This window comes from Mauremys mutica, chromosome 5 (genome assembly GCF_020497125.1).
Source record: "Mauremys mutica isolate MM-2020 ecotype Southern chromosome 5, ASM2049712v1, whole genome shotgun sequence".
NCBI classification, from domain to species: Eukaryota; Metazoa; Chordata; order Testudines; family Geoemydidae; genus Mauremys; species Mauremys mutica.
In genome coordinates, this window is record NC_059076.1 from 38,068,217 (window position 1) to 38,090,598 (window position 22,382).

The 22,382-nt window shown below is 42.0% G+C and overlaps 1 protein-coding gene across 2 annotated transcripts in view; it reads right to left on the reverse strand.

The window, feature by feature from the left end:
* BANK1 (B cell scaffold protein with ankyrin repeats 1) overlaps positions 1-22,382 on the reverse strand; it is a 274,622-nt gene that overhangs the window by 53,408 nt on the left and 198,832 nt on the right. For both annotated transcript variants that reach the window (XM_045017387.1, XM_045017388.1), the window contains exons 9-10: positions 3,533-3,635; positions 1,179-1,505 (exon numbers count right to left, since the gene is read on the reverse strand). In XM_045017387.1, the coding sequence (XP_044873322.1) occupies positions 1,179-1,505; positions 3,533-3,635 (430 nt within the window). The remainder of the gene's footprint in view (positions 1-1,178; positions 1,506-3,532; positions 3,636-22,382) is intronic.

Here is a 22,382-nt window from a genome sequence, read left to right on the forward strand (position 1 = left end):
CTGAAGGCCACTCTGAAGTGTTTCAAGAAGTTTAGATGAAGATATAATAATAGAGTTGTCAGCAGATAGGACACCATGAGGTTCTGTCTCATTGCCATGGGTGGTCAGAGGAAAATGAGAGACCATCAGGGGCATCCCACCCTTTCTGTCCTCATATGGAAGCATGAGGAAGTACAGGGTTCATGCACAGCCCCAATGGACATTGTTATCAAAAAGAATCTGCTCTTGCGTGCCTGGGGAGCATGCACACCTACAGGGGACTCTACACTGATTTGTACTCAAAGAAGAACCAGAGATTATGGTTAGAGTTCTCAGATTTTCATCATCTATTAAAGACAAATATTTGTGCAGCAAATTCAGAATGGACTTATCTGGATACTTACAGATAGTGTCTGTAAAGGGCAAGCTTATTTTTGTTATTAGCTCAACATCTACATTTGGCATTTAAGGATTTGCTCTTTCCCATTTTTTTCCAATAGGAAAACTATTATCACCCTTCTAGAAGTGCTACCACATCATCTTTTTTTTTTTGCCTTTCCATAGGGGAAATGCAAACTACAAAATTTAATTTTTGATTTTTGTTCCATGAGTCAGGTTTTTAAAAATCCATGTGACAGCCCTGTCAGCGCATTATGGTCATGATGTCAGCCATTCATCACAAACAGGAATACCAAGATCATTGCCCACTCCATGATTCAACAGATGGCTACACTTCTACTATAATACTAGCTAGAACTTATACTTAATACAATATTGGGTTACTTTTCCCTATTAGAATGCATAAAGTAAATTCTATTAATTTTACCTGTGGCACTGCAAGCTTTGCAAACAAGCAATGATTTAAATGTAACTTAACTAACATCTTAATTCAGTATTGTGTCTAAAACGTTCCTTATAATCCTATGCAACATGTATTATTTTATGGATCTCTGAGATGGGAGGAGGAAGAAAACTCTGCCTGGAACCAGTGCTCCACAGTCTACCATCACTACACTATCTGTAGTACTTAATGATTTAGGCCTTGACTCAGCAATGCAATTAAGCACTTGTTTGTTTTGCTGAACCAGGGCCTTACTGACTAGCCAACCACCATTAGCCACGTCCATATAGAATCTCTACAGCAGCATTTAACAAGTATTACACATATGATGAAAAATTATTTTTTGTCAAGACTATACCTTGTGAAAAGTAGTGAATATAATCTTGTTTTATAGTGGGAGACGGAGCTCGAGGAGGTAGGGGTGGCTTGTCCAGGAAAAAGGAGTCTCTTCCACCCACTTCAGGGTCATCATCAGGTATGCTGGCATATAAATTGTCATTGTCATCAAAGCTGTATGACTTTTCCTCTGAATTATTTTCTTCATCTTTCTTTTCTTTCACTCTCTTGACTTCTTCAGCTTCCTCTTCCTTTTTTTCCTCCTTGTCCTCTTCCCTCTTGCCTGATTCCTCCCAGGCTTTCTGTCTGACTCCACACTGGTCTCCTGAGCTCTGTCTGTCTGTTAATGCTAAAGAATGAATTGTTTTATTTAAAATTTGCCAACTGGAAGCATTTTGTGTTTCACAGATTTCCACAGAAGTACCAGCACTGCTAATAAAACTTTTATGAACTAATACAGTGGAAAGCTGTCAAATGTATAACTCTGAATGGCTTTTAAAATATTTATCAAATGAACAGTGGAAGCTTTCATTATATCTTGCTACCTCAGTACACAACATATTCATGTATACAACAACATTAGGGTTTTTCAGAGTTATTGGTGAAGTGGAATCACATGCACTACCCTTTCCTCACAATCTGTACTGTCTCATTTTCAAAGCAGCACAGCCCACATGAGTTAGTAAAATATGCTGGAACTCATGCAGTTGTATCACTTATTTTTAATATACTGTAGCTTGGCTGCTTATCATTTAACATTCTTTAAAATGAAATAAATATTTCCCCTGGGATATGTGGTTTGTAGTGAGCTTTATGGTTTTAGTGGCCTTTGGACCAAAAATAAGGATATAGTGGAGAAATACATAACAGTAAATTTTCAGCACCATGTACTGCATAAGGATTTAGCTAAAATAACAAGGGGAAGCCATGTAACTTATTCCCTCCATCCCCTTTTAAAATTGTATCCATTTCTGGATTATCTAATAAACATTATGAAGACTCTCCATTATTTCCAATATTAGAAGCATTTAACTTACATATGTTTCTATTCTTCTGCCAGCCCTCTCAATTTTAATCCACAATTTATATGTTAATATTTTAAGAAAGCTGTTTCACTTAGGGTGCATTTGAGATAGAAGTTTTCCAATAAATTCTTTCTCTCTTTTCCATTCCTGGTATTTTCCAAAAAAAATTCTAGAACCCACCCAAAACACCTGACTACTTTGCACTGCCTCATGCATGACAGAAATATGAGTACTTCTAAATATATTAGACAAACCCATCCATCACTATTTTTTTCTCTTCGTAAAAAAGGCCAAATTATGGTCCCCGGAGTCAGTGCAATGGGGGTGAGTGGGGAAAACATCCGGAGTATGTGAGAGGTGTGAAAGGAAGCTTTACGTCTCTACAAGACAGAATGCTCCCAGAGGCATGAAGGAGAAGCAGCTTTTGTTGCACCTTATTAAAGGATCCTTAGTTGTGAAGGATCTGTTATGAAGATTTGTCCCTAGTGCTGAGTACTTCAGTTCACTTGTAAACTGGACCATCATTTTTATATCCACATCCAGGGCAGGTTAATGTTTGTGTGTCCACCTAGGGCAGTAAGCACTAACAGTGCTAGCCAGACTTCTAGCCCTTGAAGTCAAATTATGGCTGATCACTGTCTAGGTGTGTTGGAGGAAGAGGCTCATAATTTAACCTGTATGGAGCAGCAATCTAATACAGAAGGTGAGACAACTGGGAAATATCAAGTATCCAGTAAAATACGAACAGGATATGGGCTGGCCTTTCTTACAGAGTTATCATGGATCTGTGGAATAAGTGTTTTTGCTAAATGCAAAAAACCCTGCAGCTCTTCCCTAACTCCCTTAGGTTCCTTTGCAAATCTCAGCCAACATTACTGAAACATTAAGGGCCAGGTCAATGTTTGTACAGATGTGAGAAGAGGAAGCTAAAAAGAGCTTCTCAATTGTGCTTCCAGGCAGGATCTAATGACAACTGTAGGCACTGCCCTCTTCTGGCACAAGGGCTGCTCTCTGATAGAGCACAGGAAGGGTGGAGAGAAATGGGTCTGCCACTGTCCACATCAGCCCACAGATCTGGGTGGCCTCCAAGGGGAAAGCATTGAAAGAGTGTAGCAAAAAGGTACATTCCCCTATGGACCAGTGTTTAAAGGCATGCCTGAGCCCTTAGGTCACACAGCTAAGTGCTAAAAAGTCAGGAAATCTGCAAATTAAGGTTGAGCATTTAACCATAACTTTGTCCTCTTGTGTGTGTATACAGTCCCCTACAGTCTCTAGATATCATCATTTCTCAGTTAATACAACACAGTATCAAGGACATGGTACCTGAAACCTTTCAGACAATATGACTTACAAGAGGTAATGTGAGGGGCTGAGCTCAGCATGGCCACATAAATTCCATCTTCCTCCTCCTCCTCCTTCTCCTGATCACCATCTTCATTATCAGTTGTATTAATCTGGAAAGAAGATCAAGCAGAGCAAATCTTTTGGTGATATTATCCATAAGCACATCAGTGCAGTATAAAAGAGAAGAGCTATTGCCCTGGGGGAAAAACAGCCAAATCATTTTCTTTCAGTTCTCTGTAAAATGCCCTCATTTCATATTTTGCAGAGGTTCATTTGCCCTCAGTACTAATGCCTACTGATACATTCCTTAAAATCCTTCTAAGGAGAAAAAAGAGAGAAAAGATAGTAGTAGTGATATATAAATCTAACTCTGTTTACTCTGTGTCTCTGTGTGTGTGTGTGTGTATGTGTGTGAGAGAGTTTCCAATTGTGAAGTATGCATGGTGGGTGGGTAGATGGAGGGTGTGGACAGTAACAGATGAAAAGAGGGTCTGTGAGGCACTGTGGAGTAGCCCAGAATGGTCAGGGTGCAACAATCTTTGGAGGGCTAATTGAAAATAGTAGACCATAGAGTGCATGCTGCGTGTGCATAGGAGACTAGAGGACCGGTCATACAACTGCAGGTATGTTAGCTGGGTCTGCCTTACTATCAAAGCAGCACTAGGTGCTTACGCTATCGTGCTTCTGAAAAAAACATTAAAGCTCTCGATTTTGCAGTGTCCAAATTAACCTCAGTTGGAGGAGTTTCAGGCCCAGTGTTTGTAGTAACAATGCCCATAGCCTTTTCACTGTATTTATATAAGCAGGAGGATATACTAACTTCTGCCAATCTCTGACCAGACAAAGCAGAGTAGGATTACAGTCAGTTTTGGTTGTCCTCAACAGAAGAAACTTGTATTCCTTCAAGGCCTGATTTTCAGTAAGATGTGTATGGAAATATATGCCTCCATTGCACATACACAACTGTCTGATTAACATGCACACACTGCTGTTTAGGCATCTATCTAGCAGTCATTAGTGCACAAAGCAGGACTTTTTAGAGATGTCTAGAGTCTCGCATCTTAAGGAGCATCACAGTAGCTTGAACTCCCTGGGACCTGTATTACTAGCATGTGCCCAAAGAGCACAACAGAGTCCTCAATAGTTATTGATTAGAGACTTGAATCCTGAAAAGGAATATCAATCCCCTGCATTTGATTTCTGCCTACACAACAAAGTCCCTACCAACTTGAAAGCAGGAATTTAACAGTGTGCTCCATAAATCCTGCAGTTTGCAAGGAATCACTGTGAGCAGATATGCAATCAGCAGAGAGTCTTTGACTGAAGAGCTGACCTTCTGCTCCTGGGTCACTCTGCTTAACTTCCCTAGGATTATGGGGGTTTCAGAGTGAGCAGATCAAGAGGCACCAATCTGGGCCATCATTTATCACCTCTGACAGATCTCTGTAAAGTATAGGGCAAAAGGGAAAACAAATATGAGAAATTGTGGGTTTCTCTGGGGGAATCCGCTGCAGCTGTGTATGGCAATTTCAAGAATGTCAGATCCAGTGCCCCGGGCTCCTTGCCCACTCCAAACAGTAAACACAATTTAAGGAATATGTCCAGGTCATCTGTCCCCAGGAACCAAGCACTGGCCCTATATTCTATGTCCATCTAATGTGTTTAGCAGTTGGAGAGTCTTATGCTCTGGCAGAACTTACCCATTGTTCAATTGGTTCCCCCTAGTTTGGGGATATAGGACACTACCGCACTGATGTCTGAAAAAACATGTATATGGAAACCCTGAAATGAGACTTTTCTAGAATACAAAGTAGCTATAATCTGTGTTAATATGCAAAATTTGTGCTAATAGTAGCAATAAGCTGCAAAGAGGGGCCTCTGACAAGTTCCATGACCCACTGACCCTGCAATGAGAAACATGAAGCCATGGCTTTGAGATATGACTCCTGAGGATCTGTGCAATGTGGGCCTAGAAAGTGGTGGAGTGCTAAAAACACTGAGTTCCCCTTCCGTGATGTCGGAGACCTGCAAAAGGGAAACACTTCCCAGTTGATTACCCTTAGCCTGGCAATCAGTAAGCACCTGTTGATACATATTTAATAGAGAATGCTCAGAGGGAAGACAGGGAGTGGAGCTGTTGGAGTAGCTTTGCTAACTGCCTCTGGGAGATGGAGGGAGCAACAATTAACTCCTGGTACTTATTTGTTATGGATCAATTTTTGATGAAGGAAATCCCACGAATCACAGAAAGCCTAAATGGGAGATGTGATTAATATAGACTTTTCTATATTTTCAGGAAACCCAAATTCCCTTCAAAGAGGACTGTGGCCATTATGAAAGTTTCCCTAGGTCTGAATTGCTCAGGTTAGAGAATTTATTAACCTTCATCTGACCTCTGCCACCTGTCATTTCTGGTACCACTAATCTAGGAGTTGGCCTAGTTTGCCTCAGGACTGAGCTCTGGGCACATCTGGCAAAGAAGAGAAGTATCCCCATCTGCTGGGTTTCAGAGGGCAAATCTGAGCCAATAATGTTACTGAAATAATATTAGATGTGGTCTAAATCAAATAAATAGTAGATATTATGCCTTATTCTTCTCTAACTTATCCCAGTGTAACTCAGTGGCATTCTCTCCTGTTTTATACTGGAGAGAAGAATGAAGTCCATTTGGAGTCTCAGAAGTAGGAAACATAGTTCTATTCTCACCATTGCTCCCTTAATGAGGAATCAGGCCTATTTCCTCACAATTTGATTTTGTTTTCACTTCTGCTAAGGTTAAATGCCACTTTTTAACATTATATGGTGGGGTATTGCTTTTTTTTAGTTATCCACTCTAACTGGCTAACTAACCTTTATGTAGCAGTAGTCACACACAAAAATTAAAAATCACATTGAAAATTGAAATGTCAAAGTTATTTCTATTTTGTAGGGTTTGAAACTGACACATTTTTTCATTTTTTCTAAATTTTTAATGTTTGTAGCAAAATTGTTATCAAGACCATTATCAAACAATTTACAACCATTTTGATGAGTTTTGATAATGTCTTCAATAAATATTTCAATGTAAAACATAGTAAAATTAACGAAAAATGGAATTAAAAAATCAACTTTTTTTTGCAAACTTTTTCATTTTCAAGAAAAGGCCATTTTCCCATTTAAAAAACCTCCCAAACACTTGGGTCAAAAAATTCTGACCACCTCAGAATTTGGGTGCAAACTGTGCAAATGACCCCCTATCTTTACAGTGGGTCAAACCAAAACTCCAGATGCACACCTTGGAACTCAAACCTTGAAGTGGATCTGAACTTCACATCTTGACCATATGCCTTAACAACAAAACATATTTAAGTGAAATCAGGCATTGGTTTATGATCAGACATTCAAGGGGAGAGTCAGCTTTCACATCAACATAAACCAACAGTAGCGCCAGTAAAGTCAATGGATTTATCCCACTGTAAAACTGATATAAGTAGGAGCAAAATCAGAGATGCAATCTTTGTGAATATGCTGATAGTCAGAATATCCTTATGGGCCTTTCTACAACTGCATATATTTTATAATGAAACTGACTTTCTTCTCTTATACAGAGGTATATATCTGATGTAATTCCATGGAAGTCAATGGGCTGGGTCCTCAGCAGGTGTAAAGTGGCTTAGTGCCACCACAGTCAATGGAGCTATGCTGATTTACACCAGTTGAGAATCTGGCCTGTTAGTTATACTGCTGTAAATGTGATATAAATGAGAGGAGAATCAAGCTACAAGAAGTTCAGGTAATTGGGAAGAGCATGAACCACACAGAAGATACTTGCTCATAAGTATAAAAGACTGGAATATGGGATGAGCAAGCAGATTTTGAAATGAAGGATGGTACAGAATAATGATGGCCCAGCTACATTACAGTTTGGATGTTCTTTGGGAAATTGACGAGTTTGTATCTTTTAGTCTGAAAATTTGTTATTTTAGTATTTTTTGCACATGCAAAAACCAGACAGCGTGTAACAATTTAGTTCTATTCAGTATTTTACTGCAATATGGTACTATAGACTTCTCATGAATATACATTCTCTGTAATAATCTGATGGTATGACAAGTGTCTTTTTCTACAGACTAGCCTAACATTTATCATTCTTGTTTATATTCATGTCTTGCATAGTATAAATTTCAAAAGTTAATAGAAAAAGAAGATTGTAAAGTTTTGGGGAAAAAGTGCATGCAAACTGCCCATAAACAAAAATCGCACTCTGTTCTTTTCAGTAATTCATACACATGGTTCTGCTTAAAGCGCAATTAAATGCAAAATCTCGAATGGAATCCAAATATTATATGATTTTATCACTTTTGCAAGCCTGTTTCCAAGATGCCAAATTAGAGCTGGCTCAAAGGTGGACAGGTTTTGGTTCTACATTACTGGTAGGCCATGTTTCCCTTGTCCCTGAGCCAGAGATGCTTTGAATATGTATCCAACAGTATCAAATGAAAGAAGCCAAGCGTGGTAATGAAGCACTAGGATTGTCACTGTGTCACAGATATTGGACATTTCATTTGTTTAATGGCAAAGAAGCAGCTGGCTTCTGTGATCTCATCCAAACTGTAAACAGAGGACCCTGTATGCCAAACCAGCAATTTCCCACTAAGATTACCCTACATTACTATTAGAAAATAAGCATTATCTGGTAGAACAAACAGACAGGCACTTCTTGTTCATATTGTCTCTGAATTACTTTTCTCACATAATTATGGGGTCAAATTCTGCCTTCGCTTACACCCATACCACCCTAGCTGGTCCATGTAAATAGGCTGAGATTAAAAGAAATCTTTTCCATTAAAAAGAGACTTTGATTAAACAGTAGAGATGAAAATCCAGTTAAACCCACAGCTTTCCATTTGAAATAAGTAACAGTCTTGCAGGCTGAATTGAGAACAGACATTTTTTCCCTTCTATGTTTACAATTACAGTATAGACCTGGATGCAACAAACATACTGCACCTAAACTGAAAAGCGAAGATAAGCTTGATGCTACCATCATCCTGGGGTCATCATGTCAACACAGAACAATATGGATAAGGTTAAGGAGCATCATGGAAGAACCTCAGTGTGAAAGGCAACCTATAAAGCATTTTAAACACATCTTTCCGATTCAGACCAGGGATGACTTATTTGACTAGTATTATTCCAGTAACTGACTCCTTTCCCCTTCAAAGTCACATCTGGTTTCCATGGGATGAAAACAACCAAAATAAAAAAAAAGAGACAGTATGCAACATAGGCACATACAGTGGATGTGCTTAAAATATTCATTACAGACTGGATATATTACTAGCTCCCGCAATATTCCCTGTACTGAAATTAGATAATACAGCTAAAACTGGTCTCTCTCTAGAACTAGAATTAATCTTTTACACCCTCAGTCTCACTTTGAATGTTGGGCATACCTTTTTTTGCTTTTTGTTTACTTGGACTGCTCCATTTGTTTTGTGTAAGAGTATGGACATTTCCAGTAAACAGATCTCATTGGAAACAAAACTGAAACTCTGCAATAATCCACAGAATCAAATTCTTTGTGCTGTTTCACTGTTATTTCACTGAGGTTCCATATGACAGCATATTGACATAAATGCCAATAAGGGCAGTTAGAAACTATTGTGCTGTGAATGGACTTTCTGTTTTTCACTGGCTCCTTCAGGAGTTTGGCTCAAATTAGTTTGGTTTTAATTCTGAACACACAGATTCCCATTTTATACCCCCTCATCTCTATAGATTTATCTCTGCTACAGAAAGTAATGGAAGGCACAAACAATGCTTATTTCCAAACTCTAGTTGTAATGAACTTTTCACAGCAAACCGGTGCCGGGCGATCCGACTGAGCATCGCGCTCGGCTGCGGAGCAGGCGGCTTGGACGCAGCTTCCGGGCGAGCTCGACCACGGTGCGTACCGGGGAGCTTTCCAGCACCGGACTCAACGGCTCTTGCCTGGCCGGAGATAATGGTGCGGATATTGTCGGTGCCGCGGCAGACATCGGTGCCGGGCGATCCGACGGAGCACAGCGCTCGGCTGCGGAGCAGGCGGCTCAGACGCAGCTTCAGAGCGAGCTCGACCACGGTCAGTACCGGGGAGCTTTCCAGCACCGGACTCGACGGCTCTTGCCTGGCCGGAGTAAATGGTGCGGGTATTGTCGGTGCCGCGGCAGACACCGGTGCCGGACGATCCGACCGAGCATAGCACTCAGCTGCAGAGGCGGCGGCTCGGACGCAGCAAGGATATTATGCCTCTTCATCCTCCAGGAGAGGGATCCATGCCGAGGGTACGTCGGAGCCAGCGACGGTCGTGCCAGGAGGCCTTGGCGGTACCGGCGATCCGGTGCCGAGGGAGCGCGCCTTGAAAACTAACTAGCGCTCGGCGCCGAGAGCGGAGGAGCAAGAGCTACCTCCCTCAGGAGCTGTTTAAAACGAAAGCCCCGCTCCCTTTTGTTCACGGATTAAAGGCCTCACAAATGCGGCACTTATCTGTGAGGTAAGATCCCTCGAGGCACTTAGGAGAAGACCTCTTGTCGGCAGCGGCATGTGGCCGGCCGAGCATTAGAAAACCCTGTGGACCGGGCATCGGACCCGGCACCGGGTGAAGGGAAGGAGATAAACCCCGAACCCCTGTAAATAAATACACTATACTATTCTACAAACAAACAGAGTTAACTACAACTATAAACAGAACGAGAGAAACTACGAGTAGCTAGGGAAGTGGAGGTCAGCTAAGCTGCGCTCCACTGTTCCAACGGCCGTCACAGGCGGAAAGAAGGAACTGAGGAGCGGACGGGCCAGCTGGGGTATATATCCTGCGCTATAGCGGCGCCACTCCAGGGGGCGCCCAGCCGGCCCGCCGGAGTTGCTAGGGTAAAAATCTTCCGAAGAGCCGTGCACGCACGGCGCGCACACCTACATGGAATGCATAGGAGCAATCACTCGAAGAAGAATGAACTTTTCACAGCAAACCATTTTTCTGGGCTGTTCTTCTGTTTTAAGATATTAGAATGTGTTCCTTGGAAGAAGGGAACACAGTAGAGTTCACTTAAATCCTAATCTAAATTTATGCAGTTATAGTGTGCCTGTCACCATACTATCTAGGCACAAATGCAAACTTTAGATCAAAAGGAAGAAAACTTTTCAGTAGGCTTTCCTCAAAACTTGTGATTACCAAAGGGGACTTTATAAGTTTTTTCAGGATCCTGGGAGGATACCAAAATTGTACGTACGTGGCCACAAATCTATGATCAGTGTTATAAATGAGATACTACTAGGTTAAGAGACGATAGAGTCATACGCCTCACCATACTAACCTTTTGTACTCCTTTGAGCACCTTCAGCCCTACCACTGCTTATGCCACTTCCATGTTTGTCCTTGGGGATTCAACAATAGGTGTGCCAGGCATCATTGTTTTGTTGTGAGAACCAGGGGGCTGCAGGTCTGGTAGCCTTGGCTGATATGCAAAGAGGGCCAAATTCTGTTCTAACATCAGGACCAATCAAGGGAATCTAGATTTACACCAGTGTGAGTGAGAACAGAATTTTGCTTTAATGTGCTTTTCTAAGAAGGGTTATTCTTTTGCAAACAGAACAATAGTACTAAGGTTTGCATAGTTGGCAGATTAGGTCCCAAGCTATGCTTAGCAGACATTTTCTTTACTTCTTTAACTGGCAGCTATTTAACTGAGGCAATACCATTTCTGTGACAAATCAGTAAATAAAACTGATAGAACTGATTAAGTGCACAGCAAAGTGGACTGTAGTAGCTGTGCAAAGAGTTGTCAGTAGCAAAAAACCAAACCAAAACAATACAATAAGTCTTGCTGTTACTAAAAGAATCCTGTTTGTAGCCAAAGAAATACAGCAGCTGAATTAGGACACAGATGTTCTTTCTTATCCAGGGAATCATGTATTTTTCTAGGGAGAGATGGTATTTTAAATATGCTCTTTTGTAACAATTTTTCAATAAATGGTTGAGGTATGGGATTTGTGTATGCTGTTTTTTGCAACTCCTTCCCTATGCCAAACCTGTAGAAGAAAGCATAAATCTGATCCATTTGGGGTTGTAGTTCTGGGATGTAGAGATTATATACTTAAACTAAGGTCTCTAGGTCACATCATGGCCTTCTGCATCAGTAGATGGCAGGCAGAATGTACCTTCTGTAAAGGTTTGTGTATGTTTTTGATTGTTGTGAAAGTTGTTTCAGAGTTTGACTCACTCTTCCAGCCTTGGGGTAAATGTTTATCTGGGTCTGTGGATATCTTTTGCATAAAACCTAACTAAACTCAGCCATGTTACACTGAGTGTCATTCACTCTCACTCTCCCTTCTGTGTCAATGACTTCAAAGGTACCTTTCAGCGTGTTCTAATAGATTATTATTTCACTTCTTTCATTCACTTTCTGTCTCATACTGGAATTTAGAACTGGCTGGAGTTTACCACGTGAATGGCATAAATCCTCAAACAACTCTACTCAAATAAGATAATTGTAATACCTTTCTTTTTATGTCTGCCGAACAAGGATTACGGTCTTTCACATCTTCCTCTAGCCTATAAACCAAACCATGTTGACTGATGTTTTGCCAAAACCTAAACCCAAGCTTTCTGAGCCCATTGTATCACCGTTACATTTTTCCACCTCACTGTCCATTTAATTTTCCAACACTAAAATATATTGAAGAACTCTGATCCCTGAGCTACTTCGTGGAGCTGACATTTGTTATGGACTCTTTTTTTCCTATTGCTTAGCCAGATTTCAATACATAACAGTATTTCATCCCATACTCTGTTAGTTGTCCATTTTTCTTTCTTCAGAAACAATAGCTGTTTTAGGGATATACATACTGGGACAAATTGAAGCTTCATTTTTAAAGGAATTGTGCTTGCTCACTTGAGGACTGAATTTGGACAACTATATTTTAGAGAGATGCATTATTTTCTGCATATTGTCTGTATCTCAAACCATCTCACATTTTAGTTTCACCGGAAGCCTTAGGTGAACCCCATGTGGCCTAGGTGATTTACTGAACTTAGCTGTGTTATAAACACATCCTAACGAGCAGGAAAGTGCATTGCTTCATAGCAGAAATTCTTGACATATGCCAACCCATTTCTTGTTAGTAACATAACTGCACTCCTCACCATTGAGTTCATTATTCTACTTATATTACATTCCCAGTTGCAATGGAGCTGAAGACACCATGGCAAGTCTTCAGGGATGTTACTCTTGATCACTAATTAGAAACAGGTAGTTATTCAGCAATGTAAATTTGCCCTAATTCCCTGAAGCTGACCACATAGGAGAAAAGATATGCTGTGGCAGCCAGTGTTAGCTAGAAGTGGGTTACTAACCCGTCAAGGATTTATGACATGCATTGGTACCGACTCAGTACATGAAGCATTAAGCAGCTCATTTGAGAGTGCAAGATTTATCTTTGTAGACAGCAAATGGCTCCACTGTTTGGAATAGTCTAATCTCTAAAGACAGCTGCATCCTCTTAAATCCATTCATATTTTAGTGGAGAATGTTATATTTGTTTGGGCTTTTTGTTTGTTTTTGTTTTACATTTACCTGGGATTCCAAATAAGAAAGGAAGTGATTGAAATATGGCCATTTGAGGTCAGAACAGCTTTTTAGCATCATTTTTGCCTCCAGCGAGACACTACCCCATCTGGTATCACTCTGCTGACTCTAAACTCACTAAGACCTTCATGGATTTAACTGCAGTAGCATCTACCTAATGCAGTTGTAGCTCTGTTGGAATTCTCATTGTATTGCACTACTTATTGTAACTTGGAACAGAGCCTAATGATTTAAGACTCTTCTTATAGTTCGTATTACAATTTGCTAATTTGAATGGTGGATCCTTGCAACAGAACTGAGACAGATTCATAAAAAACATCTATTAAAAACTATATTAATGGATGAATTGTGGTGGTGTCACAAGTCCTGTTTAAGGGACGGAGGGCAACTGCATTGACCCAGAAGCAGATCAGAGGTCAGATTGTGATTCAGATTCATAATCTACTTCCTAGTTCCCCTGCTCCAAAGGGGAGAAGTGATCTATGCCAGCCCTATACCTGGCACAGATTGCTCCCCTCTTTGGGTCAGCTCAGCTGTGCTGGACAGTGCATTGAAGAGCAAGGGGTGTAGCCAAAGCCCCATCCACTCCCCAGTGTAGGGTGTAACAGCCCGGGAAAGGCTGTTCTTTCTCTGATGCTGCTACATGTGTTAAGTGTAGCCTGCATAGCGAAGAAAAGGGGCTCATTACACTCACTTATCCCTTGCACAAGCACACTGGATAAGAGACAGTCTCACTTTAAGAGTACATTAAGGTTGCATGTTTAAACACAAAAATTTTAAGAAAATCACAAAGGTAAATTTCTATGCATAAGCTTAATTCTGCCTTTGTGTGTATTTGAATTATGACATAGACTTTAATTATATGATCACATGCTGTTTTTAGATCATACACTTTAATGTAATATACATTGTTGTACAGTCTATGCGGCACATATGTTGTGTTGATCTTGTATTTGTTTTCATTCTTTTTTTTTTCTCCTTGTCACAGGGATTCAACATAGGAATTTAGGACTGGAAGGGATCTCCTGGGTCACCGACTCCAGTCCACTAATACTGCAGGCAACTCCATCATATAAGCCCATTTATAAATGAATCAAGCTGCCATCTTAAAACTAATTAGGTTGTTTGCCCCCACTACTCATACTGGAAGGTTGTACCTGATGCTCGCTCCATGACTGTTAGAAATCTTCTATTTTCCAGTCTAAATTTATTCATGGCCAGTATATACCCATTTTTTCTTGTGCCAACATTGTCCTTTAGTTTAAATAGCTCTCCTACCTTTATGATGTTTATCCTCTGATGTATTTATAGAGAGCAATCACAGTCACATTTAGCCTTTGTTTTTCAAGACTAAACAAGCCAAACTCCTTTAGTCTCCTCTCATTCCCCTGATCATCTTGAATATATTTATTGATTCAGACTTTTATATGGCAATTTCTCTAATCTCTGTGCCATATATTTTGATAATGTAGTCAGCAGCCATGCAATATGCAATTTATTTTTAATCAACAGTAAAACCTACCTTAGGTACAAAACTCAGGGGATGGGGCACTTAACTACAAAGCTAACTTGTCTGCAGTTATGAGCAGCCAAGAACAGATTAGAATGGAAACTATTTTGTAACCTCAGCTAAAATGGCTGGTGCTGATCCCGCTATATGGTATGATCCCTGAGATTAGCCTTGAAAGAGCAACAGAATCCTGGTCAAGACAAAGATATATAAAGATGAGCATGAATACCATTAGCATTTAACTTGTCATAGGGGAATTTCAGTTACCTGCAGAATATTACAACCCTTCAGATTGGGGAGAACAAAAGGAATTAAATTAGTAGCTATAAAAACAGTGTCTAATTTTTATTAAAACTCAAACATGATCGGGAAGGATTCTCTAATCCATCTGCGGAGGGTGGAATTTCATCTATTCACTCCACAGAAATGATATGAACTGGTGTCAAAATAAACTGTGCTGGCTTGATTCCAATGAATAAAAGATGTCTCTGCATAGATGTCATTCTTATAAAAAGATCAACTTCTTCAAAAACAAAGATAGTAAAATAATTTTGATTACCCTTTCCACCGCCTCTCTCAACAATTATAGCAATGGCAGGAATGGTCATCCGTAGAGAGGAAGGAAGTCTTTTCCATGTAGTTGAAAAAGAAAACAAAAAGTCTTCTAAAATAATACCACTGCTTGATAAATTCATGGTCTTCGTCTATGTGACTTCCTGACCTAATGGGGACTTTGGCAGTCACTTCTCAATCTACATTAGGAAATAGCTGACAGCTTAAAATTACCTCTCATAATTTAGCACAATAGGAAGGAAGTCTATAGAAAAGCTAGACTGCAAACAAAATCCACTTCCTCATGTGGCCTAGGTGCCAGGTTAAGTCAGACTATAGAAAGCACATGCTAAAGCTTCTTACACTGATTCTTTGGGTAAGTGCTGCACTTTGCATTCCAAGACCTACACATGGATGACCCTGCTGTCAGTAACAGAAAAGTATCTCTAAAAAGATTCCACACAAGGTCCTGTTTCATTACTGAACCAGTTACTGGTTTTGATCTTATCAGGCTAATTTGGAAACTCTGTCTTTTCCATATCCTGCACTAAAACATTGTCATCATATACTTATCACCTCTATGCCACTTCCAAGGGCTTTCTGTGATCTAATGTACAGTTTTCTTCAAATTTTAATTTTAATTGTATCTGGATGACACAAACACTTCTTGTAAGGGCCTAATTCTGCAAATGTACTTTTGTAAGCAGTCCCCACTATCTGGAGTTAATGACATTATGTGCATGAGTAAGAATGAAATGCTTTATTGGCAAGACTGTAGGTCAGTGGTCACAAACCCGTAGATCGTGATTGACTGGTCGATCCTGGAGACTCTCCCAGTCGATTGCGATCTCCAGCCACTAAAAGTCCAGTTGTGCAGTGGGGCTGCTGCTAAGGCAGGCTCCGTGAGTATCCCAGCCCGGAAGTGGCCAGCATGCCTCTGCGGCCCGGGGGAGGGGCACATGTATCTGTGCCCTGCTCCTGCCTGCAAACACCGCCCCCGCAGTTCCCATTGGCCAGGAATTGGGAACTGTGGCCAATGGTAGTTGCAGGGGTGGTGCCTGCAGAGAGGGGCAGGGCACAGAGCCACGTGCCCACCCTGAGGACCACAGAGGCGTGTTGGCCCCTTCTGGGAGTGGCGTGGGACCGCGGCAGGCAGGGAGCCTGCCTTAGACCCACTGAGCCACTGACTGGGAGCTGCCCAAGGCAAGTGCCAGCTGGCGGGAGCCCGCACGCCACCCCTCACCCCTAAGCCCCCTCCCAGAGCCAGTACCTCATGCCCTCTCCTGCACCCCAACCCCCTGCCCTAGCCCCTCCCAGAGCCTGCACCCCCTCTTGTACCCCAGCCCCTGCCCCAGCCCTGAGCCCCCGGCTAGAGCCAGCTTTCCATACTCCTCCTGTACCTCGTATCCCCTCCTGCACCCCAACACTCTTCCCCAGCCTGGAGCCCTCTCTTGCACCCAAACTCCCTCCCAGAGCTTGCACTGCCTCACCCCCTCCTGCATCTCAATCCTCTGCCCCAGGCTCAACCCGGAACCCCGCCCCACACTCCGAATCCCTCAGCCCCAGCTCAGAGCCTGCACCCACTTCTGAACCCCAACTCTCTGTGAATGAGGGTGGGGATAAGCGAGCAACGGTGGAGGGGATAGAGGGAGCAGGGTGGGGCTTCAGGGAAGGTGCGGGGCCTCAGGGAACGGGCAGGGTAGATCCTGGATTGCACTTAAATTCTAAAAGTAATCTTGTCTCTTTAAAAAGGTTGGAGACCACTGCTGTAAGTTGTCCACTCATCTCTGAAGTTTAGAGCACGCCATTATATGTTGAGTTTAGTCTTTGCCTTTAGTCTTAGTCTATATCTGGGCTTCCCAAGCTTTTCTATAGCTTGAATCACATTTAAATAGGGGTGGACCATCTTCTCCTCCCATGTATGCAGCCTTTTCTCCCACAGGTGACTGAACACCATCCCAGCACAGCCACTCTGCACAGAAGACCAGCAATTTGTTTGCAGACCCCACTTTGAGGACTGTTGCCATAGGTTCTTTCCTTAAAAGAATAATGCCACTAAAGCTCTGCTGCCTAAATGTAAAATATTGTACTTGGTGAATGTGCTGACAAAGTGGGCTATTTAATTTCATGAGTGGCTAATGATAATGCACTGCAGTTTTCATATGGCAGAATCCCAGGACCCAGCACTTAACTTTAGTTGTGTGCTGGGTGCCTCTGCAAAAAGAAAGAAATCCTTTCCCCATGCTTCCTCCCTGGAAGCAGTGGAACAGCTGCAGAACCACTCTGTGGCGGCTACATCAGCAAAAGGACTCTAAGGCCACGTTTACACTTACCTGCTGGGTCGACGCGGTGAGTTCAACTGCTCGTAGTTCGAACTATCGCGTCTGATCTAGACACGATAGTTCGAACCCCGGAAGCGCTAGTTCGAACTCCGGTACTCCACCGCGGCAGGAGGAGTTGCCGGAGTCGACCTTGGAGCCGCAGAGTTCGCTTCCGCGGCGTCTGGACGGGTAAGTCGAACTAGGGTAGTTCGAATTCAGCTACGTTATTCACGTAGCTGAATTCGCGTACCCTAGTTCGACCCCCGACCTTAGTGTAGACCAGGGCTAACTCATTGGTAGGAAGCTCAGAGGTGGGCATGTTCTCTAGCCCCACCTCTCCCAGCTCACCCTTGCCTTACACTCTGCCACACAGAGATCTGTCATGGAGCTTGGATCTGTGCAGCACATGGGATGCACAGCCTCTGCACAGACCATCTTAGTTCTGTCCCCCACCCTCTCCCAGCTTCAGAAGTGAGGGCTGCATGTTCCCCCACAGTACCTTTTCATTCGAGTTGTCCATGCTGCATGAGTGCAAGCAGTTAGTTTCATAAATATTCTCTTTCATTAAATACCACCCATATCTCTGTGTTGTAACCTAGCAACCAGGCATTTTGGTTCTAAAAATTGTTCTTACTCTCCACTTTGCATTAATGTTACTATTATTCATACAATCTACTGTAATCTTCATTTGGAGTTTGCCAGTTCCTAAAACCTAGACTGAGCTTTTAGGTGGTCCTATCCTATGGGATTACAACAATACCAGCTACCAGAGCCCTCTGTCACTATTTCTACTTGGAGTCAGGAATGGACTAGAAACTCCTGCAGAAGCCAGTAGGGAGCTTTCTGCATGAGATGATATGGACAAGGAGTTTGCTGGGCCAAAGATGAGCCAGGGCTGCTCAGCCCCTTGGTCCAAGGGGACAACTTAACTCAGAGACAAAGAGATTAGGTTTACTTTTTGTTTTGAGCTTTTGGGAGCGAAGAGAGAAGCAAAACAGCTCAGGGACCCTCTGATTAACTCAACCACCCCACAAAGGGAGTCTCTGAACTGCTTTGGGATCAACTGTATGAGTCAGGAAGTTCCAGCCCTGCAGAGACCAACCAGAGCTACAGAGAGCCAACCTAACTTCCAAGAGCCAACTGAGCCCTCCACAGGATTCCCAGACTAGGGAGCCAGGAGAGGAACCTACTCCACCCAGGAGCAAAGACATTGTAAGAAGACCCTTTGTTTGTTTAAGGTGGCCAACATTCTCAACACTGCAAAAGTCATCTCTGGGCTCACCTTCAGCATACCATCTGTCTGGGAAGATGCCAGGGAGGGATCTGGGGGTTGGGAAGAGTTGGGAGTATTGGGAGGTGGGAAATTTGCTGATTTTTGGATGTGTTAGTATTTATTAGTCAACCCAACACTTTCTTCCCCATATACTCTTTTCCTGCTCCCAGTAAAGTCCTCCATTGTTATATTGTTATTTGGGAAGAGGGTGTTGTTTCTTTGCTGGGGTCTGTGGTTTTTTTTTGTGTGTGTGTGGGGGGGGAGGTGTGCTGGGTTTTTTGCCAGCGGTGGTAGCATTATTCATTTTCTCAAAGGACAGCACAAGGTATGGAGACACCAGGCAGCTCAAAAAAGGACTCAGGACCCAGCCCTTGTGAGCAGAGAGAAGAAACACTTGAAGTAGCAAGAACCAGGGAGGAGGCTTGATCCATACCTTGGAGAAGGAGCTAGACAACAATGTAAAATACTCAAAAAGTAATTTATTATCCATCCCCCCTCTCTTCCCCAAGAACTGTATGAGTACCTGGATAAATGAATGAAGAAATTAGATTCGTAAAATTGCTTACATGCACATGGACAGAATCAGCACTGCTGTTCATCAGTATGATCTATTTAAAGTATTTTACTGCCTTCTAATTTGAGTCTGATTTTGTTTGTTCACACTAGCAAAAAAGCTCATGATAACCTGACATGGATTTTCCTACATGATCTATTTTAAAGTTATTGTCCTCTTGTTACGAGAAAGATAGGATAGACACTCTGTTGATGTTAGTGAAAGTCTGTACTCCATAAATGAGGAAAAGTTGAGGTGCCTTTATTATTCTTTTGTTCCACTCTTTGTTTCTATGGGGAATTTGCCAATGCAATATCACTGTCTTCCTTTTAAACAAATAAAATAAAAAAAAAAGGCAGTGGCTGTTGAAAATAGCAATTCCAGTCCTAAAAACCACTGGGAAGCATTTCTTGCTCAATTTTATCCTACTTTTTCTACAGCAAATTACAGTGGATCAGTATATTTGATTTGGGAGAAATGAAGTAACAGCTGCCCAAATTGAGCTTGAGCACTCCTGAATTTAAGGTGTTCAAATCTGGAAGGCAGATGCTAGATCCCCTTTCTGAATATTAGCTAAATCTGGAAAGGAAAAGTCAATTTCTGCTTCCATGGCTCAGAAGTGGAAATCCTTCTATGTGCTGGTACTGTATCTAAAGTTGCCCAGGTTCAGTAGAGCCTCCCCTCCCTTACTTTTCATTTTAAATTCTAGTGGGATCCACATACCTCCCTTGCTAGGCTTCAGATAGAGAGGGGCACTGTCCATTTAGTCCACCCAATTCCTTCTTTGGGGGCTGCAAGGTGAGGTCACTCCAGTATCCCTAATCCAGACTGGGGATGTCTTCTGAAGGGGATATCTGGGCCAAAGCCTTCTACTCCTTGGACACACTTGTTCCCCATTCACAGTGCCACCCCGCTCTAGCAGTGAACTCTCCATTCACAGCAAGCTGCAGCATGAGGTTTCAGCTACCATACTCCCTCCCCTTCCCTTTCCTGTTGATAGCGGCCAAGGGAATGCTGGGAAATGTAGTTCTTTCCCTGCTCCAGGGTTGGCTCTATAGGCAGGGAGCTAACCAAGGAACTACAGCTCCCAGGGCCCCCTGTTGGTTCTCACCTCCCAGGCTGTATCCCTGCCAGCTGCCGCCCCTGCAAATGGGCTGCCCCAGGCACCTGCTTGTTTTGCTGGTGCCTAGAACCGCCCCTGCTAAGAACCCAAGGCTCACCTCTTGTAGGAAAAAACCTGCAGGGAGGGAAAGTGCCTCAGAAACATAGTGATCCCTGACTTTAAGCCTACTCAAACATGCACTAGGGGACATATTGACCTCTAGTTGAGCCCATGATCAGGGAGCTGTATAGTTGGCATACCTGTATCAAGCACAGTTAGCTGGATCAAGTTTTAGGCCCTACATAGTCCCCCTTACTGGTTTTAAATTTTAGAGCAGGTGCAGGGAAAGAGTTCTCCTATTCCTTCATATTGGTGCTTCTGCTGCTTTGTTTTCTTTTCCATTTTTTTCTTATAACTTCCCATCTCCTAATAAGATCTGTGATCTCAGGTAAAGGATGCCAGCTTCCACGGTGCAACCAGCATCCGTTAGCCTGGTGAGCTAGAAGTGCTTGGCCTGAAGCTGTGCCACACAAGTCAGAAAGCAAAAGACCAGTATTTAAGATCAGTATTTTTGATTAGAAAATAATAGTATTTTTGAATGAAGCTGATCATTTTGATGATTTTGTTGACACTGAGGAAAAACCATCACTTGGAGATGCTTCTCACAGTAGTCTGTAGTCATAATTTACTATAATACTATGCTGACTTTCTAACTTCTAATATCTCTGTTTACACTGCTGCTGGAGGTAACAAAAGCAGCAATGTTGTTGCTTTTCAGTAATACATAAGCACAGCATTACTGCTATACATAATTTTATTTTTCAAATACACACTTTTTCACGTACACTGCATATTATCATGTTTCCTTAGAATGTGTTCTTTTTATTTATTTATTAATAGATATGGTCATCCAATATGTAATTGCCCTGCTTCCTCTCACTCATATTTCTGTAAATCAGGAGTGCCTCATTGTGAGTTGATGAATTACGGCATTTATTCATGATTTATTTATTTGTTGTGCAAATCAATTATGACACACCAGTATAAAAGTAGGGAGAGAAGAAAATCAGACCCATTGCCATTTAAAAGTTAGTGGTTGAGGCTTAAACAGACATGTTTCAGGTGATACATTCACATCAACCTACAAAATGCCTTCAGCACACAGTTTGCTAAAAATCCCAAGCACTACCATACTTTCTGGGAAATTTAAGAAAACAAAATCTGTTCAAATTTTAATAGGAGCTGATTGGAATTATATCACCATGATCTGGCTCACAAAAGAGATGTGATTAGAAAAGAACAAGGAATATGAGATATGGAACAAATCACAGCCCAAATCCAATGATCTCAGAACCAGTTTGAGAGAATATTGTTCTTAACACACCACTCACAGCATATTAAACAACAACAACAAAGTGAACAAACAAAAAGTCAGCAATGGATACACACCCTTGGCCTCAAACCAAAATATTAAAACACCAGCACTAAAAGAGTCTGGCTTTCCTTGAAAATATGATATGGCTCTAACAAACATCTGAACTACCTACCCACCTCACAAACTCTGAATATAAACTGACTCACATGCATAGCTACCTGATACTGATTTACAAACTGATGCATTGCACCAAACATCAGCAGAACAATAGGCTGTGATCCCTCTTTACAGCACTATTATAGCAAGGTGACAGCTTTGCTACAGTTTAGGTTAAGACCAGCTCCAGCTTTCTGTTTTAAGGTTGACTGTACAAACTGTACAGTTAATCAGATTGAGATCAAATCATTACACCCGGGTTTCAAATGCTCAAGGGCTACCCCACCAGAGTGCCTGGCACTAACCAGCCCTTGGAGGGAAAGTAAATTAAAACATGATTTGAAAAAGAGTTTGCTTCTCCATTTAGGTACACTGAGGCTCACATGCCTAAAGGATTACACTAAACATGC